Source organism: Carlito syrichta, unplaced genomic scaffold (assembly GCF_000164805.1).
Source record: "Carlito syrichta isolate Samal-C Ts95f unplaced genomic scaffold, Tarsius_syrichta-2.0.1 Scaffold307240, whole genome shotgun sequence".
NCBI lineage: Eukaryota > Metazoa > Chordata > Mammalia > Primates > Tarsiidae > Carlito > Carlito syrichta.
The window spans coordinates 284,765-312,653 of NW_007251336.1; the positions used below are offsets into that span (position 1 = coordinate 284,765).

The window sequence follows — 27,889 nt, forward strand, 5'->3', positions numbered from 1 at the left end:
AGGCGGGTCTCGAACCCGCGGGCTCAGGCAATCCACTCACCTCAGCCTCCCAAAGGCGCGAGATTACAGGCTGAGCCACCAAGCCCAGCTTCTTCTTTTATTTATTTATTTATTTATTTTAAGTTGGAGCCTCACTCTATCACCCAGGCTGGAGTGCCATGGCACACTCACTGTCACTCCAGCATCAACCTGCTGGGCTCAGGCAATCCTTCCACCTCAGCCTTCCAAGTAGCTGGAATTACAGGCACATGCCACCACATCCAGTTAATTTTCAAAAATGTATTGTAGAGATGAGGTCTCGCCAAGTTGCCCAGGCTGGTCTCAAACCCGTAGGCTCAGGCAATCCTCTCCCCTTGGCCTCCCAAAAATGCTGGGATTACGGGATTGAGCCACTGTGCCTGGCCAAATCATCCTAATCTTTTATCACGTCTCCCCTCTGTATTTCCTTTCCCTTTTCTTAAACATCTACTATAATTCCATCTTTTTACCTTTTGTTCTTCAAATTATTGGTGCAGTTGCCAAAACCAGAGTGAGCATTTTATGGCATACCCAACCAACTTTAGGATCTGGTTGATTCCGTCCTCCCTCTTTGCCCCTCATCAGTGTTTCCAGGGTCTTTCCACTTCTTAGCTGCTGCTCCCTTCTGACATCTTGATTTCATAAGACTCCATAACTTTTCTGGTTTTAGGGACTCTCTCTAACCGTCTTGGTCTGCAACCTGCAGCTGCCAGATCTCACTAATGCCAGGACTTGCTAAACTTCTGACATCTCTTAACTCAGCATTCCCCTTCTCTGACTCAATTGCTATATCTGTTTTCTCCCAAGCTCACCTGCTGCAACTTGCTAAACCTGCCCTGGTGCCACTCTTTTGGGCACTTTTCATTACTCAGCCCCTCCCATTGTTCATCTGCCTCTTGGCTTCACGACTCCATCCAGTCTTCGCTCCAAGATCCACTGCTCTGGTTCACCCGTGCCAGTTTCCTGGCCTTCCTCAGTTCCCTTTGCCTTGTTCTGTCCACTGTACAAATATCTTCCCAGAGGTCTCTGGGCCTATCCTTGAGACAGGGATGGTCCATATTGGATTCAGAAATAGAAGGGGCTAATAGAAGCAGCTTGTTCCTTTGTAAACAGGAATTTTTGGGCTGCAAGAAACAGAAAAACATACGTTTAAATTGATTTTCTAAATGGGAAATTTATTTCATGTAACAAAATGTGCAAAGGTGGGGCAGGTCCCAAGTGCAGTATGTCAGGGCTCTGGTTCCATCTTCCGTGATTCTCTTTGTTCTGCCCTCATTAATGATAAATGTCATCCTTGGGCTGGCCTCAAAATGATTGCAGTATTTCCAGCTATCACATTCGGACACAACCATGTCTAGAGAAATAGAGGGAACTTTTCTCCAACAAATATACAACACCTTCCTCACAAGTCCTTATAGCTCCTCTCCCCACCATCTCATTGTTCAGAACTAGGAAACCAAGTAGCATGCCCATCTGTGAACTGATCAGTGGAATGGGTCACTGGGATTTATTTAGGCCAATGAGGATTTCCTTTGGATCTGAGACTTATGTGAGAAGCTTATACCAGAATGAACAAACTTGGGCCACTGCAGGCAAAGAGGAAGGAGGTTAAGGATGTTGAGTAGGTAATCAACAGTATCTGCTACAATGTGAAGTGGTGGACCATTGAGAGGGGACTTTATAACCATAAAAGTTAAAACTTTTGAGTTTGAAGGTTGATCATTAAACACACTCTCTTCTTACAAAATGGACCATTGCAAATTCTTTTATTATAATAGTTTTTTGGGGGAAGAGAGGGTAAGGATGGGGGAGATCTGAAAAAAGGTCCTCTGCTCACCTCTCATTTTCACCTTAACTACTCACTCTTTCCCATCACTTCTTCCCAGTCTCACTCAAATGGCTCTGCTTGGTCATTTGAGGAGAAAACTGAAATAATTCACCTCAGCTAACCCCTTGGCATCATAATTGGCCGACATAGGTCTTCTGTCTTGTTCTTCCTTCTCCTTTAAAGCTGTCTCTTTGCAGACATCTTGGAGTTTCCAGAGTAAATACCTAAAAAGTGTTTGTTGAATAAATACATTTATTTTGTTCCTCTCCAACCTTTTTTCAATTTTCCATGTGTATGTGGACTCAAGGAGGTTTTTGCTTTTTTTTTTAGAAACGGGACCTTGCTCTGTCACCCAGGTTGGAATATAGCACAGTCAGCTCACAGCAGCCTTAAACTCCTGGGCTCAAGTGATCCTCCCATCTCAGCCTCCCAAATCACTGGCATTACAGGTGTGAATCACCACACTCGGTGTTCAGGAAGGTTTTACACATACCTTTGTTTTTTTTAATTATTATTAATTTTTTAATTATAAAAATGTGGGCCATCTTAGACCAGTGGCCTGCAGACATGTTTCCTTTTTTTTTAATTTTTGAGTTGAAGTCTCACTCTGTCACCTGGGCTGGAGTGCAGTGGCACGCTCACAGCCACCCCAGTGTCAACCTTCTGGGCTCAAGTGATCCTTCCACCTCAGCCTTCCAAGTAGCTGGAACTACAGGCAGGCACTACCATGCCTGGCTAATTTTTTAATTTATTGTAGAGATGAGGTCTCACCAAGTTGACCAGGCTGTTCTCAAACCCAAGGGCTCAGGCAATCCCCTCACCTCGGCCTCTCAAAGTGCTGGGATTACAGGATTGAGTCACCGCACCCAGCTTGTTTCCTATTTTTTAACTGTTTTATTGAGTTGTGATCTATATACCTCAATATAAGCTATAAAATTCACCCATCTTTTAGTGCATGAATCAATGATTTTTAGTGAGTTTATATAAACAAGATACAATCCAGTTTTAGTGTTTCCATCAACCCCAAAATATCTTTTACGCCGATCCCTCAACCCCAGCCCCAGGCAAACCACTAACTTGCTTTCTGTCTATAGAGTTGCCTTTTTCTGACACTTCATGAAGTGGATGACATAATATGTAGTCTTTTCTGTCTTCTTTTGCTTAGAATAATGTTTTTGGGGATTATTCAATGTAGCATGTATCACTATTTAGTTCCTTTTTATTGCTGAATATTTATGTTTCTTCATTTACCATTGATGAGCATTTGTATTATTTTCACTCTTAGCAATAGTGAATAATGCTGTTATAAACTCTCACATATAAGCCTTTGTGTAGACATACATTTTCACTTTTCTTAGGGAGATTCCTATGGGTGGAGTATCATTTTGACACTCAAAAAGTTTTGGATGATGGATCATTTTGGATTTCAAGTTTTCAGATAGAGATGCTCAGTCTGTATAAGTTTCTGTGTATCTTTTTAGAAATTGTCAAAGTTTCCAAAGTTGCTGTGCCATTTAACATTGCCACCAGCAATGTATGAGGGTTCTAGTTTCTCTACAACTTTCCCAACATTTGTTATTGTCTTATTTATTATCGATATTCCAGTGGGTGTCTAGTAGTAGCTTACCGTAGCTCTTTCATTTCACTAATGGATGATGTTGTGCATCTGTTCATATGCTTATCATCTATGTAAATTTTTTGCCCATTTTCAAATTGGACTTCTTCCTCTTACTATTGAATTGTAAGAGTTCTTTATAGGCTGGGTTTGGTGGCTCAGCCTGTAATCCTAGCACTTTGGGAGGCCGAGGTGAGTGGATTGCCTGAGCCTGTGAGTTTGAGACCAGCCTGGGTAACTTGGTGAGACTTCCTCTCTACAATAAACAAAAAATTAGCCAGACATGGTAGCACATACTTGTAGTTCCAGCTACTTGGAAGGTTGAGGCCTCTGGGGTGGCCGTGAGTGTGCCACTGCATTCCAACCTGGGCGACAGAGTGAGACTCCAACTCAAAAAAAAGAAGAAGAGTTCTTTATATATGCTGGATCAAGTCCTTCATCAGATATTTGATGTGCAGATGTTTTTTCTCAGTCTGTGGGTTGTCTTTTTATGATCTCAAGGTTGTTTTTGAAGTACTAAATTTTAAAACCTTAATGAAATCCTATGCCAATTTTTTCTTTTATGGAGCATATTTTTGGTGCCAAGTCTAAGAACACTTTGCCTAACTCAAAGTTATAAAGATTCTCACTTTTTTCTTTAAAAGGTGTAGTTTTAGCTTTGTCATTTAAGTCTATGATCCTATTTCTTTCTTAATATCTCGCGATTTCCATCCTAATCACTTCCTTCAAGCTTCATACTTGAATAGTAACAATACCTAGTTGTCAAATCCAATGGAGTTTCCTGTTTGTACTCACATACTATTTTTGTCAAAATATTAGACCGGTGATTAAATAATTACAAAAAACTTAATGAGTAAAAAACTAATGAGTAAAATAATTGGGAAAGTATAATGGAAACAGATCTGGTCTGGTGAAACTCTCAGGACAAAATATTTAAGGTTAAAAAACTCAACAGTACCTTTACATATAGATACTTAATACATTCTTTTAAAATTGATAAATAGTAAAGACCTTGTAGATCAGTTCTTGGGCTGACTCAGGGTTCATATACAGACTTTGGCAGGAGTGCAGTACACTAACAGGTCCAAACTGAATTTCATTCTCAAGGCCTACACTCTCTCACGAACCAAAGAATCTTAGGGATCCAAAAGACTGAGGCTTATCCAGGGTCAAGCTGAACTTTCAGGGTGGCCTCCAAAGTGTTGAACTTTACAGGCTGATCATGTGTCTCCTAGAATTAGACTAGAGCCAGATCTGCTAAAAAATCTGGGGGCTAGAGGGGTAGAGGGTTACCTTTATCTAATATCTAGATGAGCGAATACAAGAGGGGACACAAAAAAACAAAAAGTCTGGAGAATTATCTTTTGGAGGGTGGGTCCCTTGTAGTACAGGCTTCTTCCACTAGGTATGTGCTCTAGGAACCCATTGGCATCAGTGTACCAGCTAGTGTTGTTGTGAGAGGCTGCATTCGGCTTCAGTGAATTTTTTTGTGGCAAACTGGTGACTGGTTCTTCCACCATGGCAGTGCACCTGCCCACACCATGCTGAGTATTCAGCAGTTTTTTCCCAAAAATGGCATGACCCCTATGCCCCACCCTCCCTATTCACCTGCTCTTACCTTGAACAACTTTTTTTTTTGTTTCCCCAATGAAAAAAGTTCTCAGAGGGAAATGTTTTGCTGATGTGGAAGAAGTGAAACAACAACAACAAATTGGTAGACACTAAAAGGCATCAAAATTGACGAGTTCAAAAGCTGTTTTGAGCAGTGGAAAAAGTGTCTCAATAGGTGTAGAGCATCAAAGGGAGAGTACTTTGAAGGTGACTTAAGTTTAAACATGTAAGAATAAATACTCAATTTTTTATAAATTGTTTTTTTGGAAGTCTCCCTCATACTTGGTTAGATACAGTTTTAAGTAAAGAAAGATTCAAGGTGAAGTCAAGTGTTTTCTTATTTTAATGTGGAAGAGTCTTGCATGTTTACAGACCGCACAGAATGAGCCGGCAACAAGAATGAAGCTGAAAATGAGAAAAGGGAACAGAGAGAAAAATAATTGATGAAACAAGGACACAAGAGAAAGGATCCAGAGCCCTCCAGGGAAACATTTTCTGTAGAGTACGAACTGGGGGAAGGAGGTGAGGGGAGAATTTTCCCTTTTACTTTTACACTGTGGTATTTGTTTAAAATTTAAAAATAATGGGTATGTATTAATTTATAATAGAAAAAGTTTAGAAGAGTTCAGCAGAGGAATTAACTTTGAACAGAACAAGATACGTTGAGAAAAAAACAACTGCTGAACACATATGATCTCCCCCTTCTTTTCTAATTATAGTCAGTACCTCTTTTGCATTAGATAATTTTGTTGTTTTGGCTAAACTATATAACATCTCAAAGGCAAAAATTATGAACTGTTTTGCATCTTTCTTTAGCTCCTAATCTAGCAGAAAAATGAGCTTTGCTCAATAAACATCAAGAAACATGAACTGGAAAGTGTGCTGCAGATAACATTAACATCATCAAAAGATAACTATTTCAATACATATGGGAATTTAGCATATAATAAAGGTGATGTTTCAAATCAATGGGGAGAAAACAGGTAATTTGTTAGACTGGGAAATCAAATGGGCATCTGGAAAAAAAAGTTGAATTCATATCTCACCTTTTATTCCAAAATAAATTCATATACAGAAAAAGAAACATTTACAAAAATCTTGGAGTGAGAAATGCCTTTCTTCATATGAAAAAAAAATTCAGAAGTATAGAAAAAATATAGATCAATAAACCACATCAAAAAAATTCTGCCTGGAAAAAATATAAACAAAGTAAAAAAAAAAATGACAAAGTATGAATATTTGCAACTCATATCACAGACTAAGGACTAATTTCCTTAATAAACAACTTTCATAAATCTATAAGAAAAAGACCAGCAATCCAACAGAAAAATGAACAAATGCCATAAGTTATTTTACAAGAAATGGCTCTTAAATGTATGACAATACTCAATCTCACTCAAAATGAGAAAAGCAATTCAGAGTTATAATATACAACTTTTAAATTACAAAACTGGCAAAACTCAAAAAGTTTGAGAACCCTCTCTGTTGAGTATATGAGGAAAATGGGTACTCTCATGCATTGCTGATAGTTTAAGTTGGTACAGCTCATGGTAAGTACAACGCATTGGTAAAATGCACTCCAAACTCATCTCCTACAGTTTTCTTTTTGCTTAATCTGTATTAGCCACATAGCCGCCTGCTCTTCCTCAACTATGCCAAGCACACTCCAGTCCCAGGGCCTATGCACTTACTTTTTCCCATTAATCTTGAAATGTATGTCCATTTTTCTTTACTTGCTTCAGGCCTTTGCTCAAGTGTCACTTTTTCGGTGAGGACTTTTCTGATCACCTGATGTAAAACAATGACTCCCACCCCCTCCATCATTCTTCTTTCACTCTATTTTTAATTGGGGGCATTTATCATCTGACATTACTCTATGCATTTATGCTCACTGTCTCTGCTTTCCAGCTGGACTGTAAACCTTTCACAAGCAAGGTTGTGTATACTACTGTATCTCCAAACCCTAGAATAGTACAGGCTTAGAATGTAATGGGTGCTCATTAAATACAAATACTGAATCAGTGAAAGAACCTCCAGCAAGGACAACTTAGTATCTATTAAAATTGAGAATGCATATACTCAGCAATTCCTCTAAGCATTTATCTAATAGATATCCTTGCACATATGCAAAACAGAATGTACAAGGTTATTTGTGGTAGCATTGTTTATAATAAAGGAGAAAGCCACACAAAGTCAACCTTAAAATAAATTATTGACATCCATACAATAAATAGAGTACTATGTGGATATGGAAGGAGCTCTAATTCTGAAAATTCTTTTGCTACCTTTGGCAACTATACATATGGGACATTACTATCTTAAGACCCTGGTGTTATCACTGCAAGAATAATCCCTTTAATAGGACATTTAATGGTAAGGAGAGTAAAGATGAACAGGTAGAAACAGTGAACTTTTTAAGTTGTATTTCATTTCCTTGTAGAAAACATAGAATTTCTATCAATTAAATAATATTCTAGTAAGACTAAATTTATCTAATCACAGATAACCTTGTTAAACAAAGATCCTCTCTTGTATATCCAAAGTCATGAATAGACCCAAACTGGCAGTACCTATTGTTCATTTATTATGGGTGGATTTCCCATTTTACAAACAAACCTCTTGATAGGAAGAGGGCCAGGGTTTTAGAATGTCTTTAGTATGTTTCCTGTTACTGGAGGGGCAGAATTCCCCTGTTGTCCATCAAATGACATCTACTTGTAGCTGCAGGGTGCTTTTCAGGGGTACTCTTCTTAGAGTTAAATACCTACAAAGGAATAATATACACAAGGTAATTATCTGGTAACCATGCATTCCCTCCAATCTTGTCAGACTATAATTGGCTTACTGTCCTAAAAAAAAAAAAAAAAGTTCTATTTCTTATCTCTACTGCTTCCGCTCCCCTTCTTATCAGTTGTTCTCTTTGGAATCCTACACAAGCTTCTATTCCAATACTACCATTTCAAGGGTGAGGCAACGTCCTAGCTCTCTACTTAAGGACAAAGTCTCCCCTTACTATTCTACTCTACAGTAATCTAGGCTCTGACCTTTAGCAAGCATCTGACCCTAATCTTTTTGCTGCCTAATTCTGTTAATTGGCTTTTCACAAGTTTTTGACTTACATTCCAATTAGATTGTAAGCTCCTTAACAGCAGATTCCTTTATTCTGTTTTTCTATATTCCTCACACACCTAAATAGCAGATGCTCTAAATGTCCTGGTTTTGAAATGTAACATAGTCAATCCCCTTATCATCCAACATACATACTTAGTGCTTTTAAAAGATTTTTCTAGAATCAATCTATGTTATTGTATTAGCATAGATATTCTGCTAGTCCAATACATTTTGAGTGTTTGGTATCAGAACTCATCAGCTGACTCTGTGTCCCAGCCACAGGACTGAAGTTCATCTTGTGGGAATTCAATTTCAATGTCATAAACAAAATTTGGATCATCTTTCTTCTTCTGATTTTTCTCAAAAAGTTCATCCATAATGCTCTTCCTTTTGGCAAGCTCCTTGTCATCTAGTTTGTTCAGGTCTTCCTCAGGATCAATGGTTGTTTCCCGTCGAATTTGTTCCATTGTTTCTGCCAAACTCTGCCCCCACAAGTGACCTCGTAAAAAGTTGAATAGCTTCTCTAGCTGCTTCAGAGATACTTGTTCCAGGTAACTCTTGTGTCGTGGATTATTCTTTAATTGTTCAGCAGCTCTAGTGCAATCTAGGAGGGAGAATAAACTATATACCATATACATCATATATATTATAAATGACTGGTGCACCTATGAAAAAATTGCCTCTGGAATCTGTACAATTATTCCTTTATATTGAGCTTTGGGTATGGTGGGGGTAGGAAAGATATACTTTTTACTTCCTTAACTTAAAATCACTGTGGAGATGTAAAACACTTTCAACTAGAGAAAGTGTCTGAGAAGAAAAGTGGTTTTATGCTTCTGGTTAGCAGTAGTAATATTAATAAAATATCAAGACTATAAATAAACATTTGGAAGGAAAGAAGTTAATATTTTTGAATAATGCTATCTCATTTAACCCACACAACAATCTCACAAGGATTACATGATCAATTACTAAACTGAAATTAAAAAATATCAATTCCCTGTTACAGATTAGGAAGCAGAAACTCACTGACAGTAAGTAATTTAGCCAGTGTTCCACATCTAGTCCCTGATAGTCATGATTTGAACCTAGGTCTAACTCTGAAGGCCATGTTACTCCATTGCATGAGATTCAAATTGTTCTTATTAAATGATTTAGAGAATATATAAGATAGGAGGCAAGATAAAACATGAAGTACCTGAAAACTTTGAAAAGTTTCGAACTGGCATAATGCGTTGGCGAATTTTCCCCTTGATTTCATTCTCATAGATTAAGATAATAGCTGGAGGCTGGAATCTAATCCCACATTTCTTGGCAGTGCACATCATTCCCACATACACTTCAGAGGAAATCAAAGGAAATCTGATGAAAATGTGTTAGCTGCATAATGACTTCCTGCTAAAGGGAAAAACAACCAAGTAGGTGCTGGATAAATCCCATTCCCCTCAACCCTCCTCCCCAGCAGAAATGGATCTAGTCCAGTTCTGGAGACATGTGCTCAGCCTGTGAAGCTGCCCTGAAAGTTTAGTTTAGCCCTGGGTTAGCCTCAGTCTGCTGGATCCCTAAGATTCTGTGGTTCATTGAAGAATGTAGTTTTGTTCACATGAGAGCCTGGGAATGCAATTCAGTTTGGACCTCTTAGTGCACTTCACTCCTACCAAAGACTGTATATGAACCTGAGTCAGCCTCAAAACTGACCTACAGGATCTTTACTATTTATCAATTAAGAAAGTACACAATGTGGGGCGTGGTAGCTCATGCCTATAATAATCCTAGCACTTTGGGAGGCTGAGGTGAGAGGAGTGACTGATCCCAGGGGTTCGAGACCAGCCTGGGCAACTTGGTGACACCTCGTCTCTACAATAAATCAAGAAAAATTAGCCAGGCATGGAGGCACATGCCTGCAGTTCCAGCTACTTGGAAGGCTGAAGTAGAAGGATTGCCTGAGCCCAGCAGGTCAAGGCTGCGGTGGCCATGAGCATGCCACTGCACTCCAGCCTGGGCAAGAGTGAGACTCGGACAAAAAAAAAGTACACATCAATCACCCTTTCTGTCAAGGTACTGCACTAAGAGTTGTTAACCCTAAACATTTTGTTCTGAGAGGTTCACTAGGCCAGATCTGTCTCCACTGTACTTTCCCAATTATTTTACTCAAGCTTTTTGTAATTACTTATTTAATCACTGAGTTTCTTTTCTAGTTAATATGTTACACGAGGGAGGGGAGCATATCCATTTTTCATTACCATATCTCCCTAGAACATAGTAAGCACTCCATACATACTTAGAGCAATATATCAATATAAGATGAACACAGCACAACCTGTAAGTATTTACAGCCTAGGAGCCTGATCAAAGGCACACTTGATGAAGAATAAGCCGCTTTATATACAAAACAATAATGTTTACATGGCTTTTATTTTAGCTTATTTGTCTCACTTTATGATATTTTTCCAGTTAAAAGAAACCCAGCAAGGCTGAGCATGGTGGCTCATGCCTGTTTTCCCAGCACTTTGGGAAGCTGAGGCAGGAGGATTGGTTGAGCCTAGGAGTTCGAGACCAACTGAGGTAACATAGTGAGACCTCATCTCTACAAAAAATAAAAAAAACTAGCCAGGTGTGGTGGCATGGGCCTGTAGTCCCAGCTATTTGGTAGACTGAGATGGAAGGATCGATCACCTGAGCCCAGGAGGTCGAGGCTGCAATGAGCTGTGATCACGCCACAGTATTCCAGCCTGGGCAACAGAATAAGACCCCAACAACAAAAAAAAGAAAGTTGTCTGCAGGTTAGTAGTTTCTATTCTCTGTTATCTTTGATGTGACTACGATATTGAAAGGAGGGAACCTTTAAAGTGTAGAGTATATTTGGTTTAATGCAGTCATTTTAAAACAGCACAGCCATTTTACTTAGGCTTTACTCTTTGAAATCCCCTTGCTGCACAGCCTGCAAGCATCGTATGCTTTTTGCCATGTAATCACTAACGAAGAGGATGTTTTAGTCTCAGAGATTAGCAATTATATGGAACTCCTTGAGCATGTCCTGCTTGTGGACAATTTATATTTTTTAGGCATTTGTATTAATACTTTGTTATCAGCTGCCTGTGACGAACTCCAGCACACCACGGGGAGTCATGCTTATTGACATACTGTTATTACCCAACCGTGACTACCCCAGCCCACTACCTGAGGTCAATGCCTGGCAATGTCAAGATATGCAATTTATATGACTGCTATAGAAACCAAAGAATAGAATTTTGGTCACTCCTTTTGGCCCAAACCTCCTCTGTGTTTAAGCCCCTTAGCTTTAGGGGTTTGCTTTAGAGCCCTTCAATATTCCTAGTCTTTAGTCTGCCACACTTGCCTTGGAGTGTTGACCCCCTTTCCATCTGTGAAAGGTGAATAATAAACTTTACTTCTTTGTACTTTCTTCCTTGTTGCAATCTTGCGTTATTCCCGTGGCACCAGACCACCTTGCCTCAGTTTACCCTTTCAGATATTCTCAGGAAGATTTGCAAATGTTAAGAAACTGTGAGGTAAAGTGGTATAAGGTGATAATATCTTCATAAACTCAGTTCTGTTGGAGTAAAACTATAGGAACATAATTTAAAAAAATACTTAACCATTATTATATATGTTCATTGTAGAAAAGTGGGGACAAAGAAAGGGGAAGGAAATATATGTAAAACAATCACCTTTGATTATTTCCAGTCTTTTTTTTAGGCATATAGTTAAAAACAAAAAAAACTAGGCAAGGCACAGTGCCTGTAATCCCAGCCCTTTCGGAGGCCAAGATGGTGGGGGTGGGTTGCTTGAGCCTAGGAGTTTGAGACCAGCCTGAGCAACATAGCAAGACCTCATCTCTAGAAAAAGTCAAAATATTAGCCAGATGTGGAGGCACACACCTGTAGTTCAGCTACTCAGGAGGCTGAGGCAGGAGGATCACCTGAGCCCTGCAGGTCCAGGCAGAGGTGAGCCGTGATCATGCCACTGTACCCTTCTAACCTGGGCAACAGAGGCCAACTCAAAAATAAATAAATAATAAAAAATAAAATTAAAACATCTATAGTATGTTGTTATATCATACATACTATTTCCTGACCTATATAATTATTTTTGTCATTGAATATTTTACTAAAATGTGACATTTCATATAACTGCCAAGTGTTTTTTCTTATGAATGTACCATAATCTATATTTTTCACCACTTATTGTTGGATGTGAGAATTACTATTCATAGTAAATTAATGCTATATAAAGGAATGATCTTTCAAATTACCTTCTCTGCCTTATGATCTGATAACAATCCCCCACCCTACTCTTTTTTTTTTTTCCATCAAAAGTTCACCTGACTAAAATTTGATCTGTTAGTAAACTTTCCAGAAGATCCTCCGGAGCACAATATAAACTCCACACACCCAAGCTAATGGCAGTACTTGTGAATAATGTATGCCACTGATACTCAATAATGTGAGGCTTATGGCAAAAAAATTCTGGTCTCTGCCCTACTCCTCTTCCTAGTTAACATTTTAAAAAGGAATTTCTTTCCAAATGTATTCCATATTTCTTAGAATCTGCTTTTTCAGTTTTAGATAGTATCTTTTGACACACACACACTGTTTCCTCTTTGAGATTCCCACTCTGGAGGACTCTGTTCTGCTCCAGTCTGCACTGGATGCGCTCTGGGCCCTGCCTTGCAGATCCCTAGTTCAGGAAGTCAGACGGCACATTTACCTAATTATTCTACCTGGACTGAATACTCTTCTCCCCGGGGATCAGCGACTGCCATAGCCTTGTTAGGTATCCCCCACAGCACCCAAGGGGGTGCGGATGTCCCCAGTTGGCAGATGACTCTCTGCCTACTCACGCCCGGCTAGCTCATTTTCTTACCCCTTGGGGAAATACAGAAAGGGCATCTTCTCCCGCAGGCCAACGTCTAAAGCGCCGGGAGGAGGCTGTTTCCACCCGACCGCAGTGCACAGAGGAGCCCCTAAGTTGACACCGAGGCCAGGCGGAGCCTGGCACTGCAGGCAGAGGTGACAGCCATAGCCCCACTGAGGTGACCGACGGGTGAACGCCCCTGCAAGAGACCGGAACCCGCAAACACCTGGAAGCGGAGCTGGGGGCGGCCCAGAACGTGGCAAGTCGGCTTCCACGACTGCGTGCGAAGGTGCAGAGTCCAGAGGGGTGCTCGCCGAGCCCCGCCCACTGCAACAACCGGACGCGCGTCACTGCGCCTGCGTCTCTCCTCGCCCCGCCCCAGACCTGGACGGCGAGGGGCGGGGCGGCAAGGGATGCCAACGAGGGGACTGGACAGCCGCCTCACGCAGCGCCGGAACGTTTTGGGCTCAGGGCTGCGGGTAGCGGGAGGACCGCGGGGCCCCGGTGTGCGCGCACCGACCCTAGGTCCGGGTTACTGAGTCTGCGGCAGCGCGGTGTGGGAGCTGCGTGAGGCGTGTGCAGGCTCCTTCCTCCGTCCTCACCGTCCTCGCGCGCCCCTCTCGGGCGTGCGCCCTCCGGCGTCCTGGCTGCTTGGGTCGTAGCTGTCCGGGCAGTAGCCTGGCAGCTTCTCTGGGCGGCGAGTGGCCTCACCCCCTGGCCAGCCGCGGCCTTCCTCGCCGCCCCTTCTGACGCCGGTAAAGGGAGGGGCGGGGCTTGGGGACGGCGTGGGTGGGGAGCAGTCCCGACTCTCAGGTCCTCGTGTCCACAGGTGCTTCGGGTGCCCAGCGCGGGACCCTAAAACTGCAGGGTGAACTGGAGGAGGTTAGAAACCAAGGCCGCGTCCCTGCCTCCTTCCTCCCCTCCTGGGCTCTTTGCCTGGTGGCCGATCCCGGGTCTCTGGAGAGTGGGCTTTGTCGCTCCGAGGCGGGACTGGCCGCACTCTTGCTCTGACTAAACTGAAAGGAAGCGCCGCTGAGAAGCGTCTTGAGATGCTTGAAGCTTCTGACTAGCAAGGGGCCAGCAAGGATTATCGCCCCGGGAGGCGTGAGAATCCCAAAACTCAAGAGACTCAAGAGCAATGACTAGTTTTGTTTTGCAAATACCTTTGATAATAGACTGAGGTTTCCTTATGACTCCGGGCTGGGCAAGCGAGTTGATTCATTTCTTTGGGCCCAAGTCCTTAGGCCGGAATGCCGGGCTAAGTGCTGTGGAATCAGCCCTGGCCCAGACACGGCTCCAGCCCTCGTGGAACTTGCAGTTGTAGTGAGTGAGACGGACGTGTGCCCTAGTAATTACAATAAAGTGAGAGCGTTTGGTAGGGGAAGGAAAGGCAGCTCAAACACAGTTTCTCCATCTGTAAAATAAACGTGTTAGACTGGTATCTGTCAATCAGTGCAGTTCTGCTTTTGTTTGTTTAAATGTTAGGTTTCCAGATTTATTTGAAGAATTATGAAGCCAAATATAATTTTTAAACAACTGGATTTGTTGATCTCTAAAGACTCTTACAGCGCTGGCATTATATAATTAAAAAGAGGTCAAGAGTCAGTTCAGGCTAACACAATCAGATAAAGTAATATTGAAGAGGAAGAATATTGAAAGCGAATTCAGATGCAACAAATTCGTTTTGAAAACGCTACTTTTGCCTTAAACATAATAATCGAGGCCGGGTTCGGTGGCTCAGCCTTGGATTGCCTGAGCCCGCGGGTTTGAGACCCACCCAGACAACTTGGTGAGACCTCATCTCTACAATAAATCAAAAATTAGCCGGGCGTGGTAGCGCGCTCCTGTAGTTCCGGCTACTTGGAAGGCTGAGGCGGAAGGATCGCTGGAGCCCAGCAGGTCGAGGCTGCGGTGGCCGGGAGCGTGCCACTGCACTCCAGTCTGGATGACAGAGTGAGACTCCAACTCAAAAAAAAAAGACATAATAATCGTATTTGCTATACTGTTTGTAAAATAGCTTTTCTCTCATCCTAAGATGAATGATTTACTACTCTCTAGTGTATATTCCAGTAGAAGTTAAATTTATTAATCTTTTTTATTCTGCTTTAATTTATAGCTAGTTATTAGCTCTTACTTCCCACCTTACCTCTATTAAAATTAAATATGAGGATGAAAATTCTGGATTTGTACAGGAGTTATGTAACGTATTTATTTATTTGGCAAAAGATTATATACTTCTCCAAAGCAAATTAGATTTTATTTTATTTTTTATGCTGGGCACAGTAGCTCATGCCTGTAATCCCCGCACTTTTGGGAGGCCGAGATAAGAAGATTGCCCAAGCCCAGGAGTACAAGACCAGCCTGGGCAATATATTGGAACCTTGTCTCTACAATAAATCAAAAAAATTAGCTGGGCCTGGTGGCAGGGACCTGTAGTCCCACCCAGCTACTCGAAAGACTGAGGCAGGATCACCTGAGCCCAATAGGTGGAGGGGGCAGTAACCTTGATAAGTGACAGAGTGAGACTCCAACTAAAAAAAAATTTTTTTTAAGTTTTTCTTTTCTTTTTTTTTAGTAGGGGGAGGTCTGGTGAAAACTAGAAAGACTGCTAGACAAATTCTAAAAGCTTACCATTAAGAGTTCTTTAAAAAACTGGGAGAGTGAAAATGTCTTAGGCTTTATTTATTTATTTATTTATTTATGAGTAGGAATCTACTCTCATCTAGGCTGGAGTGCAGTGGCACACTCGTAGCCACACTGCAGTCTCAGCCTGCTGGACTCAGGCAATCCTTCCATCTCAACCTTCCAAGTAACTGGAACTACTGGTAAACGCCACCATGCCCGCCTAATTTTTTGATTTATTGTAGAGATGAGGTCTCTTCAATTTGCCCAGGTTGGTATCGAACCCCTGGACTCAGGCAGTCCTTTTATCTCCACCTCCCAAAGTGCTGGGATTGTAGGCATGAGCCACTGCACCCAGTGATGTCTTAGATTTTAAAAGTCAGGCAAACTTTGCTTCCATTGTCACTCAATTGTATGTCCCAGAGGCAGTTGCTAACACTTTATAAGTCCGAGTTTCCTCCTGCATACAAATGGCAATAATTTTGCCTATTTTTCTAGGTTATGGAAGTTAGAACATATGTGAAAGCCGCATATAGAGGATATGGCAAATAGACATTATTAAACAATTATTATTTTTTCTATTTTTTTTTCCTTTACCTGCATGTTATTTTTCTTAATACATCTTTTCAGAAAAACATCTAAGGGATTCAGCAATATTCAATAACATATGGTTTTCTGTATGTTTGTTTTAATGTTCTTCCCACAGTTTTTGTTTTGTTTTTAGGTTACTTGGATTTTCCAGGCAAGTAAAGAGTATTGAAATAATTCTTTTCTAATCTTTAAAATATTCTTTTATTGAATGCTTTTTTATTAAAAAAAAAATCTTTCGGTTTTTATAGGTTTGAGGGCCACTTGTTCTGAAATTATTTTGAAGCAAGAAGTCTTGAAAGATGGTTTCCATAGGTAAGTCTCTCATTGATTTCTATCTACTTTAAAATATTATCTCATAATTTAGAACAAAAAGTCAATAGTTAAAACATGGATGAAATGAAAAATTTCTTGCTTTCTTAAGGTTTATAGTGACAGAATGATCAAATGTAGTTCCCACTTTGAAGTAATGAATAAGGGTGGCATGGTGGCTCACAACTACAACCCCAACACTTTGGGAGGTTGAAGCGGTATAATTGCTTCAGGCTAGGAGTTTGAGAACAGCCTGGGCAACATAGCAAGACCTTGGCTCTACTTTAAAAAGAAAGAATGATGAAAATATCTGGGTGGAGAAAAGAAGAAGATAGCAAACATATATTGGTTTACCATGTTTAGGCATCCCTTGGTATTCAAGGGGGTTTGGTTCTCGGACCTCGAATCCTCAAATGCTCAAGTTCCTTATATAAAATGATATAGTTTTGTAAATAGCCTAGACACATCCTACCATATACAGTATATGTTTTATATATATAGCCAGCATCTATATATACAGTATTCTGTTTAATGAAGATTAAATGGCTATGAGATAGATGTCATTTTTCTTATTTTTCAAATGAGGGAACTCACAGAATTTAAATTTTGATAGAAATTAGGGTGATACAGCTCTAACTCAAATTTAGTACTAGGATACTTCAAAGCCATGCCTTTAAGTACTGTGATACACTACTCTTGTTTCTTACTACACTTGATTCCAAATGACCAAGCTGCTTCCAAAAAAATTATCTTCAAAAGATGAATTTTTGCCTGTAATGAAGATCTTGAAAAGACTGATAAAAAACTGTGGAAACTGTTCCATAGGAAAACTTTCCAAAACTTTAAAGCTTTTCCAGTTGATTAATTTGAAATGATTCTCAGATATTCTATAAATACATTCTGATACATTTATTTTTAAAGTTATTTCACTTTATAGTCACCTTAAACTAAAATAGCTCATTGTCTTCACTCTTCAAAGTTAGTCTGCTATGTGAATAGCTAGGTGGTGTCGTAGAAGGAAGTTGGGCTTGAGTTTGCTAAGACAAATTTGGGCTCAAAATGTAGGTCCGTTACTTAGTATCTATGTGACCTTAGGCAAGTTACTTAAGTCTTTGCTACTTTGTCAGTAAAACTGGGTAATGAGAGTATAAAGTAATAAATTGGAAAATCACTGGTTGAGAATATGTTATTTCTACACTGGCATTGTGAGGATTAAGTCACACATAGTAAAATACTCAGGATGTGTCAACTATTATTATAACGAGATGGTGATCAAGCTAGACAAAAAGTTTCAGACAAAGAGGAGATGTAACTGTAAAGTAATAACACAGTACTGATTTTGGGAGGGAAGATGACTGGAAGGCACTTCTGAACGTTTTCAACAGAGTTCCAGATGTATTTTAAGCAATGTCAGCATAGTAATGCCAAGTACATAGCTTCTTTTTTTACATGGCCTGAATTTCAAGTGGAATAAGAGATACCAAATAATGCAAACTTGACAGTGCAATAATAAATGATTCTTAAAAGGAAAAAGAGGTGCCTGAAGAGACTGTCATGATGGCAGATGTAGCTCTCTGGTTACAAATACTAAAGAATGAAGACAGGACACAGAACCAACAATAAAGAGTGACAGAACCCATATGAATAACTTCAGAAAATAGAGATCCCAAGTTGCTTGAGACCTTCAGAAATTATCAGTATCATTTTTAAAGAAAGGCTTTTAAATTATGTTTGGAGTAGGTATAGTCTTGCTGCTAGGGTGGATAAGGAAGGATTAACAGTTTATGGAAAGCAGAACATTTTAACTCTTATTCTGTCTTTGTGGTCAAGAAGAAATACTTCCACTCTGGAAAGGGCCAAGCAAATGTTGGTGGAGGGAAACCGAAGTGTGGAATATGTAAGGGAATGATACAAAAGGGCCTAACTGCTGTAAACCAATTCAGTGTCTCCCCTCCCTGATGAACTGTATCCCTAATAGTAGGAGTCCTTGTTTAAAATATTTCTGAACTAATAGTTATCATCTCTGGATAATCTAGGAGTTTGGGAGAATAGTAAGGTTGATACAGATTCTGAGCAAAGTTCTGGACTGCATCATCATCATCATCAGTATTATTATTATTATTATCGAGTTGGAGTCTCACTCTTGGCACCCAGGCTGGAGTGCAGTGGACCCTCACAGCCACTGCAGCCTCAACCTACTGGGCTTGGGCGATTCTTCTGCCTCAGCCTTCCAAGTAGCTGGTACTGCAGGTGCACACCACCACCCCCAGCTAGTTTTTGTGGTTTACTGTAGAGACGAGGTCTCACCAAGTTGCCCAGGCTGGGTGTCAAACCCCTGGGCTCAGGTAATCCTCTCGCCTTGGCCTTCCAAAGTGCTGGGATTACAGGCTGAGCCACTGCGCCTGGCCTGGACCACATTATTAAAAGAATCGTTTGTGAACACACAAGTAGTGGTCTCTGGGAACTGGCAAGAATTTATTACAAATATTTCCTTTATAGAGTACTTTATAGGTGGATCAGGGAAATGCTATAGTTATGGTATATCTGATTTTCTGGAAGGCTTTTGATGACGTTTATATGTTGTATTGGTGACAAGATGAAGAAATGTGGACTGGAAGATAATACAGGTAAATAACTTCATAAAGATTAATATATTCAACACATCCTGATGAATGGATTTAATGTTTAATGTCATGTTGGAGTGAGGTCTTGAAGGGTCTCTGTTTTTTAAAAAATATGTTTGGATCATGCTACTGTACTTCAACCTGGATGACAGAGTGAGACCCTGGGTCTAAAATTAAATTAAATTAAAATTTTTTCTGATTATATAAATATTATCTGTTCATAGATACATTAATAGTGTCTACAAGAAAAGAGATTATAGCCGGGCCTGGTGGCTCAGCCTGTAATCCTAGCGCCTTGGGAGGCCGAGGTGAGTGGATTGCCTGAGCCCACGGGTTTGAGACCCGCCCAGGCAACTTGGCGAGACCTCATCTCTACAATAAATCAAAAGTTAACTGGGCATGGTAGTGTGTGCCTATAGTTCCAGCTACTTGGAAGACTGAGGCGGAAAGATCGCCGGAGCCCAGCAGGTCGAGATTGCGGTGGCTGGGAGCGTGCCACTGCATTCCAGTCTGGGTAACAGAGTGATACTCCAACTCAAAAACAACAACAACAACAACAACAACAAAACGAAAAGAGATTATAGATATATTCTACTTTTATAGAGGCAGAATAAAATAGTGGCTAACAATGTGGATTTTAGAGGAAAACTACCATAATTTGAATCTTGGCTTTTGGATAAGTTACTTAGCATCTTAGTGTCTTGGTTTTCTTATAGGTAAAATAAGAGTTATAGTAGTACTATTTCATAGTTTAAAAAATCAAGCTCGGGGCAACCCCTTCGGGTCCCCTCCTGCCGTGGGAACTTTTCTGTCCTCTCAATAAATCCTTCTTTCTTACTAAAGAAAGAAAGAAAGAAAAAAAAAATTCAAGCTCATTGAGTTTTGACAAGATATATACCTATGTAACCATCATCACAATAAAAATATAGAGCATTTCCATCATCCTAGAAAATACCAATGTACTTTTAGTTATTCTTCCTCACCCATACTTACTCCCAACCAACCTACTACTGATCTACTTTCTGTCACTATATAGATTTTTTAGAATTTTCCATAAATGAAATCATATAGTATATGCTCTTTAAAATATATGTGGCTTCTTTCACTCAGCCTTATGTCAGTGAGATTCATCTATGTTCTGTGTAGGAGTAGTTTGTTCTTTTTTTGTTGTTAAGTACTGAAATTTGTTCATCCAGTCAAATACCAGTGGCATTGGAGTTGTTCACAGATTTGGGCTGTTATTATAAAGCAAGCTGTGATGAACATCTGTATACAAGTCTTCGTGTAGATGTGTTTCCATTTCCCTTGGGTAAATATTGATGAGTAGATTTGCTGGTTATATAGTAGCTATATGTTGAACCTTTTAAGAAACTGCCAAACTGTTTTCCATTTTCCATTTCTACTAGTAGTATATGCGAGTTCTGTTTCTGCCACTTCTTCACCAAACTTGGTATAGTCAGTTTTTAAAATTTTAGGCGTTGTAGTGGATGTATAGTGGTAACTCATTGTTGTTTTAATTAGCATTTTCCCAGCCGGGTGTGGTGGCTCATGCCTGTAATCCCAAGCACTTTGGGAGGCGGAGAGGATTGACTGAGTCCAGGGGTTTGAGACCAGCCTGGGCAACTTGGCAAGCCTGGGCAACCCTGTCTCTACAATAAATCAAAAAATTAGCTGTGCATGGCGGTACATGCCTTTGGTTCCAGCTACTTGGAAGGCTGAGTTGGAAGGATCACCTGAGCCCAGCAGGTCGAGGCTGCAGTGACCATGAGTGTGCCATTGCACTCCAGTCTGGATGACAGAGTGAGACTCTTACTAAAAAAAAAAAAAAAATTAAAATAAATAAATAAAAATTTGCGTTTTTCTGATGATTAATAATGTTGAGCATCTTTTCATGTGCTTATTGTACACTCATATATATCTTATTTTTTGAAGCATCTGCTTAAATTTTTCACCCATTTTTAAACTGAGTTGTTATCTTATTATTGAGTTGTAAGAGTTCTTTATATATGTATTTTTCATTGTAAGTCCTTTGGCATGTATATATGCCTTGGGAATATTTTTACCCAATCTGTGACATGTCGTCTCATTTTCTTAGTGAGGTCTTTGAAAGAGTAGAGATGTCTTCCTTTTTTTCTCTCTCTCTCTCTCTGTGTCACCCAGGCTTGAGTGCAATGCCATGTTCATGGCTCACTACAGTCTCAAACTCCTGGACTCAAGCGGTCCTCTCCCCTCAGCTGGGACTACAGGCATGTGCCACCATGCACGGCTAATTTTTTTGTAGTGATAAGGTCTTTTTATGTTGCCCCGGCTGGTCTCAAACTCGTGGGCTCAAGCAATCCTCTTGTCTCAGCCTCCCAAAGTGCTGAGATTATAAGTGTGAGCCACTGCCCCCATCTAAGAGTAGAAGTTTCTAAAGTTTTTGGAGTCCTGTTTGCCAATTTTTTTATGGGCTGTGGTTTTTGTGTTTTTGTAAATCTATGCCTATTCCAAGATCATGGGAATTTTCTTTCAAAAGCATTATATGGAATACTATCTATTTTGTATTAATTTTTGTATATAGTGTTATTAAGTGTTGAGGTTAATCTTTTCCCATTTGAATAGACAGTTGATACAACATCAGTTGTTGAAAGGACTCTTCTTTCCTCATCAGATTAATTTGTTGATGATTAATTACCTTATAGGTATGGATCTGTTTCTGCTCCCTATTCAAACTTTGGCCCATAGGCCAAATAGCTTGCTTTTGTATGACTTTGAGCTAAAAATGATTTTTGCATTTTAAAAAATTATTTATTTGTTATAGAGTTGTGGGGTACAAGTGAGAATTTACTATGTAAGTAGGCTGCATGCAGGTGAAGTTTGGGTTTCTAGCTGGCCCTCACTCCCCCTGGTAGTGGACTAGGTACCAGTTGTGTTGTCATGTGCCCCTTGCCCTCCTGTCTCCCCTAGCAGTACCCAGCAACTGCCAATCTCACCCTTGTGCTAATGTGACTAGTGTTCAGGGCCCACTTGCAAGTGAGAACATGCAGTGTTCAGTTCTTTGTTTCTGTGATATTTCAACTAGTATGATGCTCTCCATCTGCATCTAAGTTGCTGCAAAGGCCATGCTTTTGTTCTTCTTTATGGCTGTAATACTCCATTGTGTATATGTGGCACATTTTCTTTATCCAGTCCACTTTCGATGGGCAGCAGGGTTGGTTCCATGTTTTTGCTATTGTGAATAGTGTAGCAATAAACATGTGTATGCAGGTATCTTTTTGGTAGAGTGATGTATGTTCCTCCAGATATATTCCCAGGAAAGGGATCTTTATATTTTCAGAGGTTAAAAGACAGGCAAGGCATGGTGTCCCATGCCTGTCATCCTAGCACTTAGAGAGGCTAAGAACAGCCTTGGCAACTTAGCAGGACTTCATCTCTACAAAAAATATAAAAAATTAGCCTGTATGCTGGCATGCACCCATAACCCCAGCTACTTGGGAAGCTAAGGCAGAAGGATAATCTAAACCCAGGAGGTTAAGGCTGCGGTGAGCCATGATCAGGCCACTGCATTCTAGTCTGGGTGACAGATTGAGGATCTGACTCAAAAACAAACAAAAAAAAGCAAAAGCAAAGAAAAATATGTAACAGAGACCTTATGTGTCTCACAACCCTAAAATATTTACTATCAGACTCTTTGCAGAAAAAGTTTGCCAACCCCTGATCTGTACGCCCATCCATAGACCACTAACACACTACTACCTTGACACATCAAGCACACTACTTGTATCTTGATAGTTACAGGTGTGACTCCACCAACTTTTTTTTCCAAATTGTTTTGATTGTTCTAGATTCTTTGCATTTCCATATACATTTTAGAATCAACTTGATGATTTCTTTCAAAAAGCTTCATGAAATTTTCATTTGGATTGTTGAAACTCTAGATCAATTTGAAGAGAATTGTGTTAACATTAATTAATGAATGTTCCAATCCATGAGTATGGCATCTCCATTTATATAGTTTTTTTTCCAATTTATCTTAATGTAGCTTTCAGAGCCTGTCTTGCCTATATTTTGTTTAATTTATCTCTAAGTATTTCATGTTTTTGATGTAAAGAGTATTGTTTTAAAATTTCATTTCTAGTTTGTTGTTAGTAATAGAAATGCCCAACTTTTGTGTATTGACATCATACCCTGAGTCCTTGCTGAAATCCCTTATCAATACATGTAGATTTTGTGCAATAGGTTTGCAAATATCATAGGTTTGCAAATAAAGACAATCTGTTTACTTTTTTAAAAAAATTTTTGGAACTAGCTAGAATCTCTAATACAATGTTGAATAAAAGTTGTGAGAACAAACATCCTTGCCTTGTTCCTGACCTTAAAAGGAAGCATCTAAGTATTTCACCATGAAGTATTTGCTTAGATGCTGTATATTGCGAATGTTTTGGGTATGAACATTGTTGAGTATGGACTTTATTATCTTTCTTTAAAGAATAAAAGGGTTTTTCTGTTTGCAGTCAAGTTACTTGCTTAACATTTTTGTATAGGTCTAAAGTGGCTGGGTGTGGTGGCTTAGGCCTATAATCCCAGCAATTTGGGAGGTGGAGACGAGAGGATTGCCTGAACTCAGAGGTTCAAGACCAGCCTGGGAAACATAGCAAAGTCTTATCACCACAGTGAATAAAAAAATTAGCCAGGCATGGCTCTTACTTGTAGTTCCAGCTATTTGGAAGGCAGAAGTGGAAGGATTGCCTGAGTCCAGCAGGTTGAGGGTGCCGTGGCTATGAGCATGCCACTGCACTCCAGCTTGGGCAACAGGGTGAGACTCCGACTCAATGAATAAATGATTGATAGATAGATAGATGGATAGATAGATAGATAGATAGATAGTCTTTATTCTAAGGTTAATTTATTGACTAAGCCTGCACCCTATTACAGTCTCTACTGAATGCCTTGGTCTATATGCTTTTGTTGGTTGGAGCTTGAATATCTTCCAATCCTATGTAAAATTTTGGAATTTTTCTGTTTTTCAGCTCCCTGATCATGTTTTGCATACTCTTGTGGAGTTACTTACTCATGCTTATCTTTGTATTCTGAATTCAGCAAAAACTACAAGGATTCCTATTTGGATTTCTGGAGCTTTTTTTCCATAAGTTAGCATTGTAGAACTTAGCACTGTGACTTAGAGTCACATCAGTTGCCCTAAACTTCTATTTCCTCACATAAGTAAGACAACTATGCCGTGTTTTGGATCTCATTCCCTGCTCTGTGGTCCAGAATTTGCCTTCAGACAGAAAGCTGAGACATTTATACATTTAGGCTTATAATCCATTTAAATTAATTTTTATATGTGGGGTAAGGTAGAGGTCATTGTTTATTTTCGTCTATGTAAATATTCAGTTGTTTCAGTACCATTTGTTTAAAAGACAATCCATTCCACATTAAATTGTGTTAATACCTTTGTTGAAAATATGTGTATAACTATTTTTGGACTCTATTCCCTTCCATTGATCTTTGTCTGCTCTTACACTAATGCTGTACTGTGGCTTATAACATGAATTATGAATGATCTAATGGATGTTTCTTATATGATATAAATATTTCATTTAGCTTTATAATCTACTTTTGGAAAATGAATTTGAAATATAGTGTTGCCGCTAACAAGAATATAGATGTCATGTCAGTTAACAATTGAAGAAGAGATTTACTTTAAATATACTTGTCTTACAGAGACCTTTCAATAAAAGTGAAATTTGGAGAAAGTATTGAGGATTTACAGACCTGCCGACTCTTAATTAAACAGCGCATCCCGACAGGACTTTTTGTGGATCCGTATGAGTTGGCTTCATTACGAGAGAGAAACATAACAGAGGTACAGTTATTAGGGAATTCTTTTTAGATAAATGAATTCAGGGATGCCATAATTTCTGTTAAGAAAAAATACTAGATACATTGTAGCTTCTTTTTCATCTTGTTCAAGTGACTTTTTTAGATATAGAATGGGGTTGTTTTTTTTTTTTTTTTTTTAATTTTATTTATTTATTTATTTATTTTGAGTTTGAGTCTTACTCTATTGCCCAGGCTGGAGTATAGTGGCACAATCATAGCTCACTGCAGCCTTGACCTCCTGGGCTCAGTGATTCTCCCACCCCAGCCTTCAGAGTAACTGGAACAACACGCACGTGCTACTAAGCCTGGCTAATTTTTTAATTTTTTTGTAGAGATGATGTCTCACTATGTTGTCCAGATTGGTAACTACTGGGCTCAAGCTATCCTTGGCCTCCTAAAGTGTTAGGATTACAGGTGTAAGTCACTGCACCTGACTGGAGTATTCTTTAACAAGTGATACTTGTCAGAATAAGCAAACTAAACTGAGCTAATTAAATACTTTTTGGCAGGATGGTCATAGTTTAGTGACTAAGAAAATTATGTTTTTGTGTGTATACGTATATCTTGAGAAAATTAATGATTTATAAATAGTGCTTCAACAACAGCTTTGTTTATTACATATTAGATACCCCAACATCCATATAATTTTGGTATACAAGGAAAGGAAACTAGTGTTTACTAGTTATCTATATGCCAGATAGCTTTTTATTTTTTATTTTTTATTTTTTTTTGAGTTGGAGTCTCACTGTGTTGCCCAGACTGGAGTGCAGTGGCCACTCCCAGCCACCGCAGCCTCGCCTGCTGGGCTCCGGCGATCCTTCCGCTCAGCCTTCCAAGTAGCTGGAACTATAGGCGCGCACTACCATGTCCGGCTAATTTTTGATTTATTGTAGAGATGAGGTCTCCCCAAGTTGCCCAGACGGGTCTCGAACACGCAGGCTCAGGCAGTCCACTCACCTCAGCCTCCCAAAGGTGTGGGATTACAGGCTGAGCCACCAAGCCCAGCTTAGCTTTATGTTTTTAAAGGAAGCATGATAAAATTAAGCATTAAAGAAAGATTGTTGAGTGGATTGCCTGAACCTGCGGGTTCGAGACCCGCCTGGGCAACTTGGCGAGACCTCATCTCTACAATAAATTAAAAAATCAGCTGGGCATGGTAGCGCATGCCTGTAATTCCGGCTACTCGGAAGGCTGAGGTGGAAGGATCGCCAGAGCCCAGCCAGTCTGGGTGACAGAGTGAGACTCCAACTCAAAAAAAAAAAAAGAAAGATTGTGTCCCATACACTTTATCACAACCATGGAGGTAGTATCTCCTTGTATAGATAAGGAAACTGAAGCATAAAGAGGCTATGTAACTTATCCAAGATCATATCATATAGGTAAATGGTAGAGCCAAGAAATGAATCCAGAGTTGTCTAATTGCAGTGTTGTTGTTTTTGCCAGACATGAATCTTACTTCTTAGTTAAGAGTTTCCTCAACTTTAAGAATCACCTAGGGGCATTTTTTTGTACAGATCATTGTCTTTCTGGGAAATACTGATTCAGTAGGTCTAGGTTGGGCCCAGAAGTCTGTTTTTAACAACCCAGATGATTTCTGTTAAATTTTGGGAAACACTGTCTTAGTTCACAAGATTCCAATCTACATATGAATTTTTAAAAATGTAAAGTAGGCCAGATACAGTGTCTCATGCCTGTAATTCCAGCACTTTGGGAGACTGAGCTGGGAGGATTGTTTGAGCCTAGGAGTTTGAGACCAGTCCAAACAACACAGCAAGACCTCATCTCTACAAAAAATTAAAAATGCAGCTAAGCATGGTGGTGTGTGCTTTTAGTTCTAGCTACTCAAGAAACTGAAGTGGAAGAATTGCTTGAGCCCAGGAGGTCAAGGCTGCAATGAGCCAAGATCATCTCCAGCCTGGGCAACAGTGAGACCCTGACTCAAAATAGATCAAATGGAATAAATAACATAAAATAGATTATTCATGATAGTAGTTTATTTCTAGTTGTGGTTTGAGCCAATTTCTTCACCTGTTTTATTTATTTGAATTTTTTTGAATAGGTAATTACATTCTCATGGTTCACAATTCAGGAGATATAAAAAAAATATACAATGATAAGCTTCTACCCATCTCAACCTCCAGGCACCAAACTTCTTCCTTTGTTCTCAGTTTTTGTGTATGTATGGCAGTTTAAATACACATATAATTATAGCACCTCATTTATTTATTTTCTTCCCTGAATTATGAATTATAAATGAGAATTTTCAAATTTGAAATAATAGGTTTTACTTTTTTTTGAGTCAGAGTCTCATTCTATTGCTCAGGCTGGAGTGCAGTGGCATGGTCATGGCCACCACAGCCTCGATCTGCCAGGCTCAGGTAATCCTTCCGCCTCAGCCTTCCGAGTAACTGGAACCACAGGCATGTGCCACCACACCTAGCTAATTTTTTGATTTATTGTAGAGATGAATTATTGCCATGTTGCTCAGGCTGGTCTCAAACCCCTGAGCTCAGGCAGTCCTCTGCCTCCACCTCCCAAAGTGCTGAGATTAGAGGCTTGAGCCAACACACCCGACCAGGTTTCAAAGTTCAACACAGTTCTTGGCTTTTTATGACATGGGTTGGGATCATAGTTAAAGTTATATAATAGAATAACATAACATATACTAAAAAATAGAAAGAGAAGTCACAAGATTTTTGGCTGCAGCAAATGGAACTGTGGGTCCAAATCAAATGGGTGGTATGCCAGCAAAATACTTTGTAAGGAGTTTGTGATGGTTTCTGAGTAATTTAAAAATAAATATATGCCTTAAGTAAGTTC

At 39.8% G+C, this 27,889-nt stretch overlaps 2 protein-coding genes across 6 annotated transcripts in view; one reads left to right on the top strand and one right to left on the bottom strand.

The window, feature by feature from the left end:
• Positions 1–7,701: 7,701 nt before the first annotated feature.
• On the bottom strand, positions 7,702–13,277 carry CEP19 (centrosomal protein 19). 5 transcript variants are annotated; one of them, XR_504711.1, is made up of 3 exons: positions 9,382–9,687; positions 8,337–8,787; positions 7,702–7,836 (listed from the first exon to the last, which is right to left on the bottom strand). XR_504711.1 is itself a non-coding variant. In XM_008064234.1 (3 exons), the coding sequence occupies exons 1-2, from the start codon at positions 9,509–9,511 to the stop codon at positions 8,429–8,431; spliced, it is 489 nt and encodes a 162-aa protein (XP_008062425.1). In that variant the 5' UTR covers positions 9,512–9,687; the 3' UTR covers positions 7,702–7,836; positions 8,412–8,428. The 5 variants fall into 5 exon arrangements, 4 of the variants coding, with proteins under 4 accessions (XP_008062425.1, XP_008062424.1, XP_008062423.1 ...); XM_008064234.1 differs by having other exon boundaries at positions 8,412–8,787; XM_008064233.2 differs by lacking the exon at positions 7,702–7,836 and adding an exon at positions 13,068–13,277 and having other exon boundaries at positions 7,999–8,787; positions 9,382–9,522.
• Positions 10,488–27,889, top strand: part of PIGX (phosphatidylinositol glycan anchor biosynthesis class X) — a 34,021-nt gene continuing 16,619 nt past the window's right edge. Inside the window, exons 1-6 of the mRNA XM_021715640.1 lie at positions 10,488–10,505; positions 12,878–12,977; positions 13,265–13,537; positions 13,670–13,813; positions 16,520–16,583; positions 24,911–25,052. Of these exons, the coding sequence (XP_021571315.1) occupies positions 10,488–10,505; positions 12,878–12,977; positions 13,265–13,537; positions 13,670–13,813; positions 16,520–16,583; positions 24,911–25,052 (741 nt within the window). The remainder of the gene's footprint in view (positions 10,506–12,877; positions 12,978–13,264; positions 13,538–13,669; positions 13,814–16,519; positions 16,584–24,910; positions 25,053–27,889) is intronic.

Bases quoted from the DNA above. Each gene is read 5' to 3' on its own strand.
- CEP19 (XM_008064234.1), bottom strand. From the start codon at position 9,511: ATGATGTGCACTGCCAAGAAATGTGGGATTAGATTCCAGCCTCCAGCT. The intron at 8,788-9,381 runs GTACTTCATGTT...TCTCCCTCCTAG, and splicing joins AAACTTTTCAAAGTTTTCAG to ATTGCACTAGAGCTGCTGAA.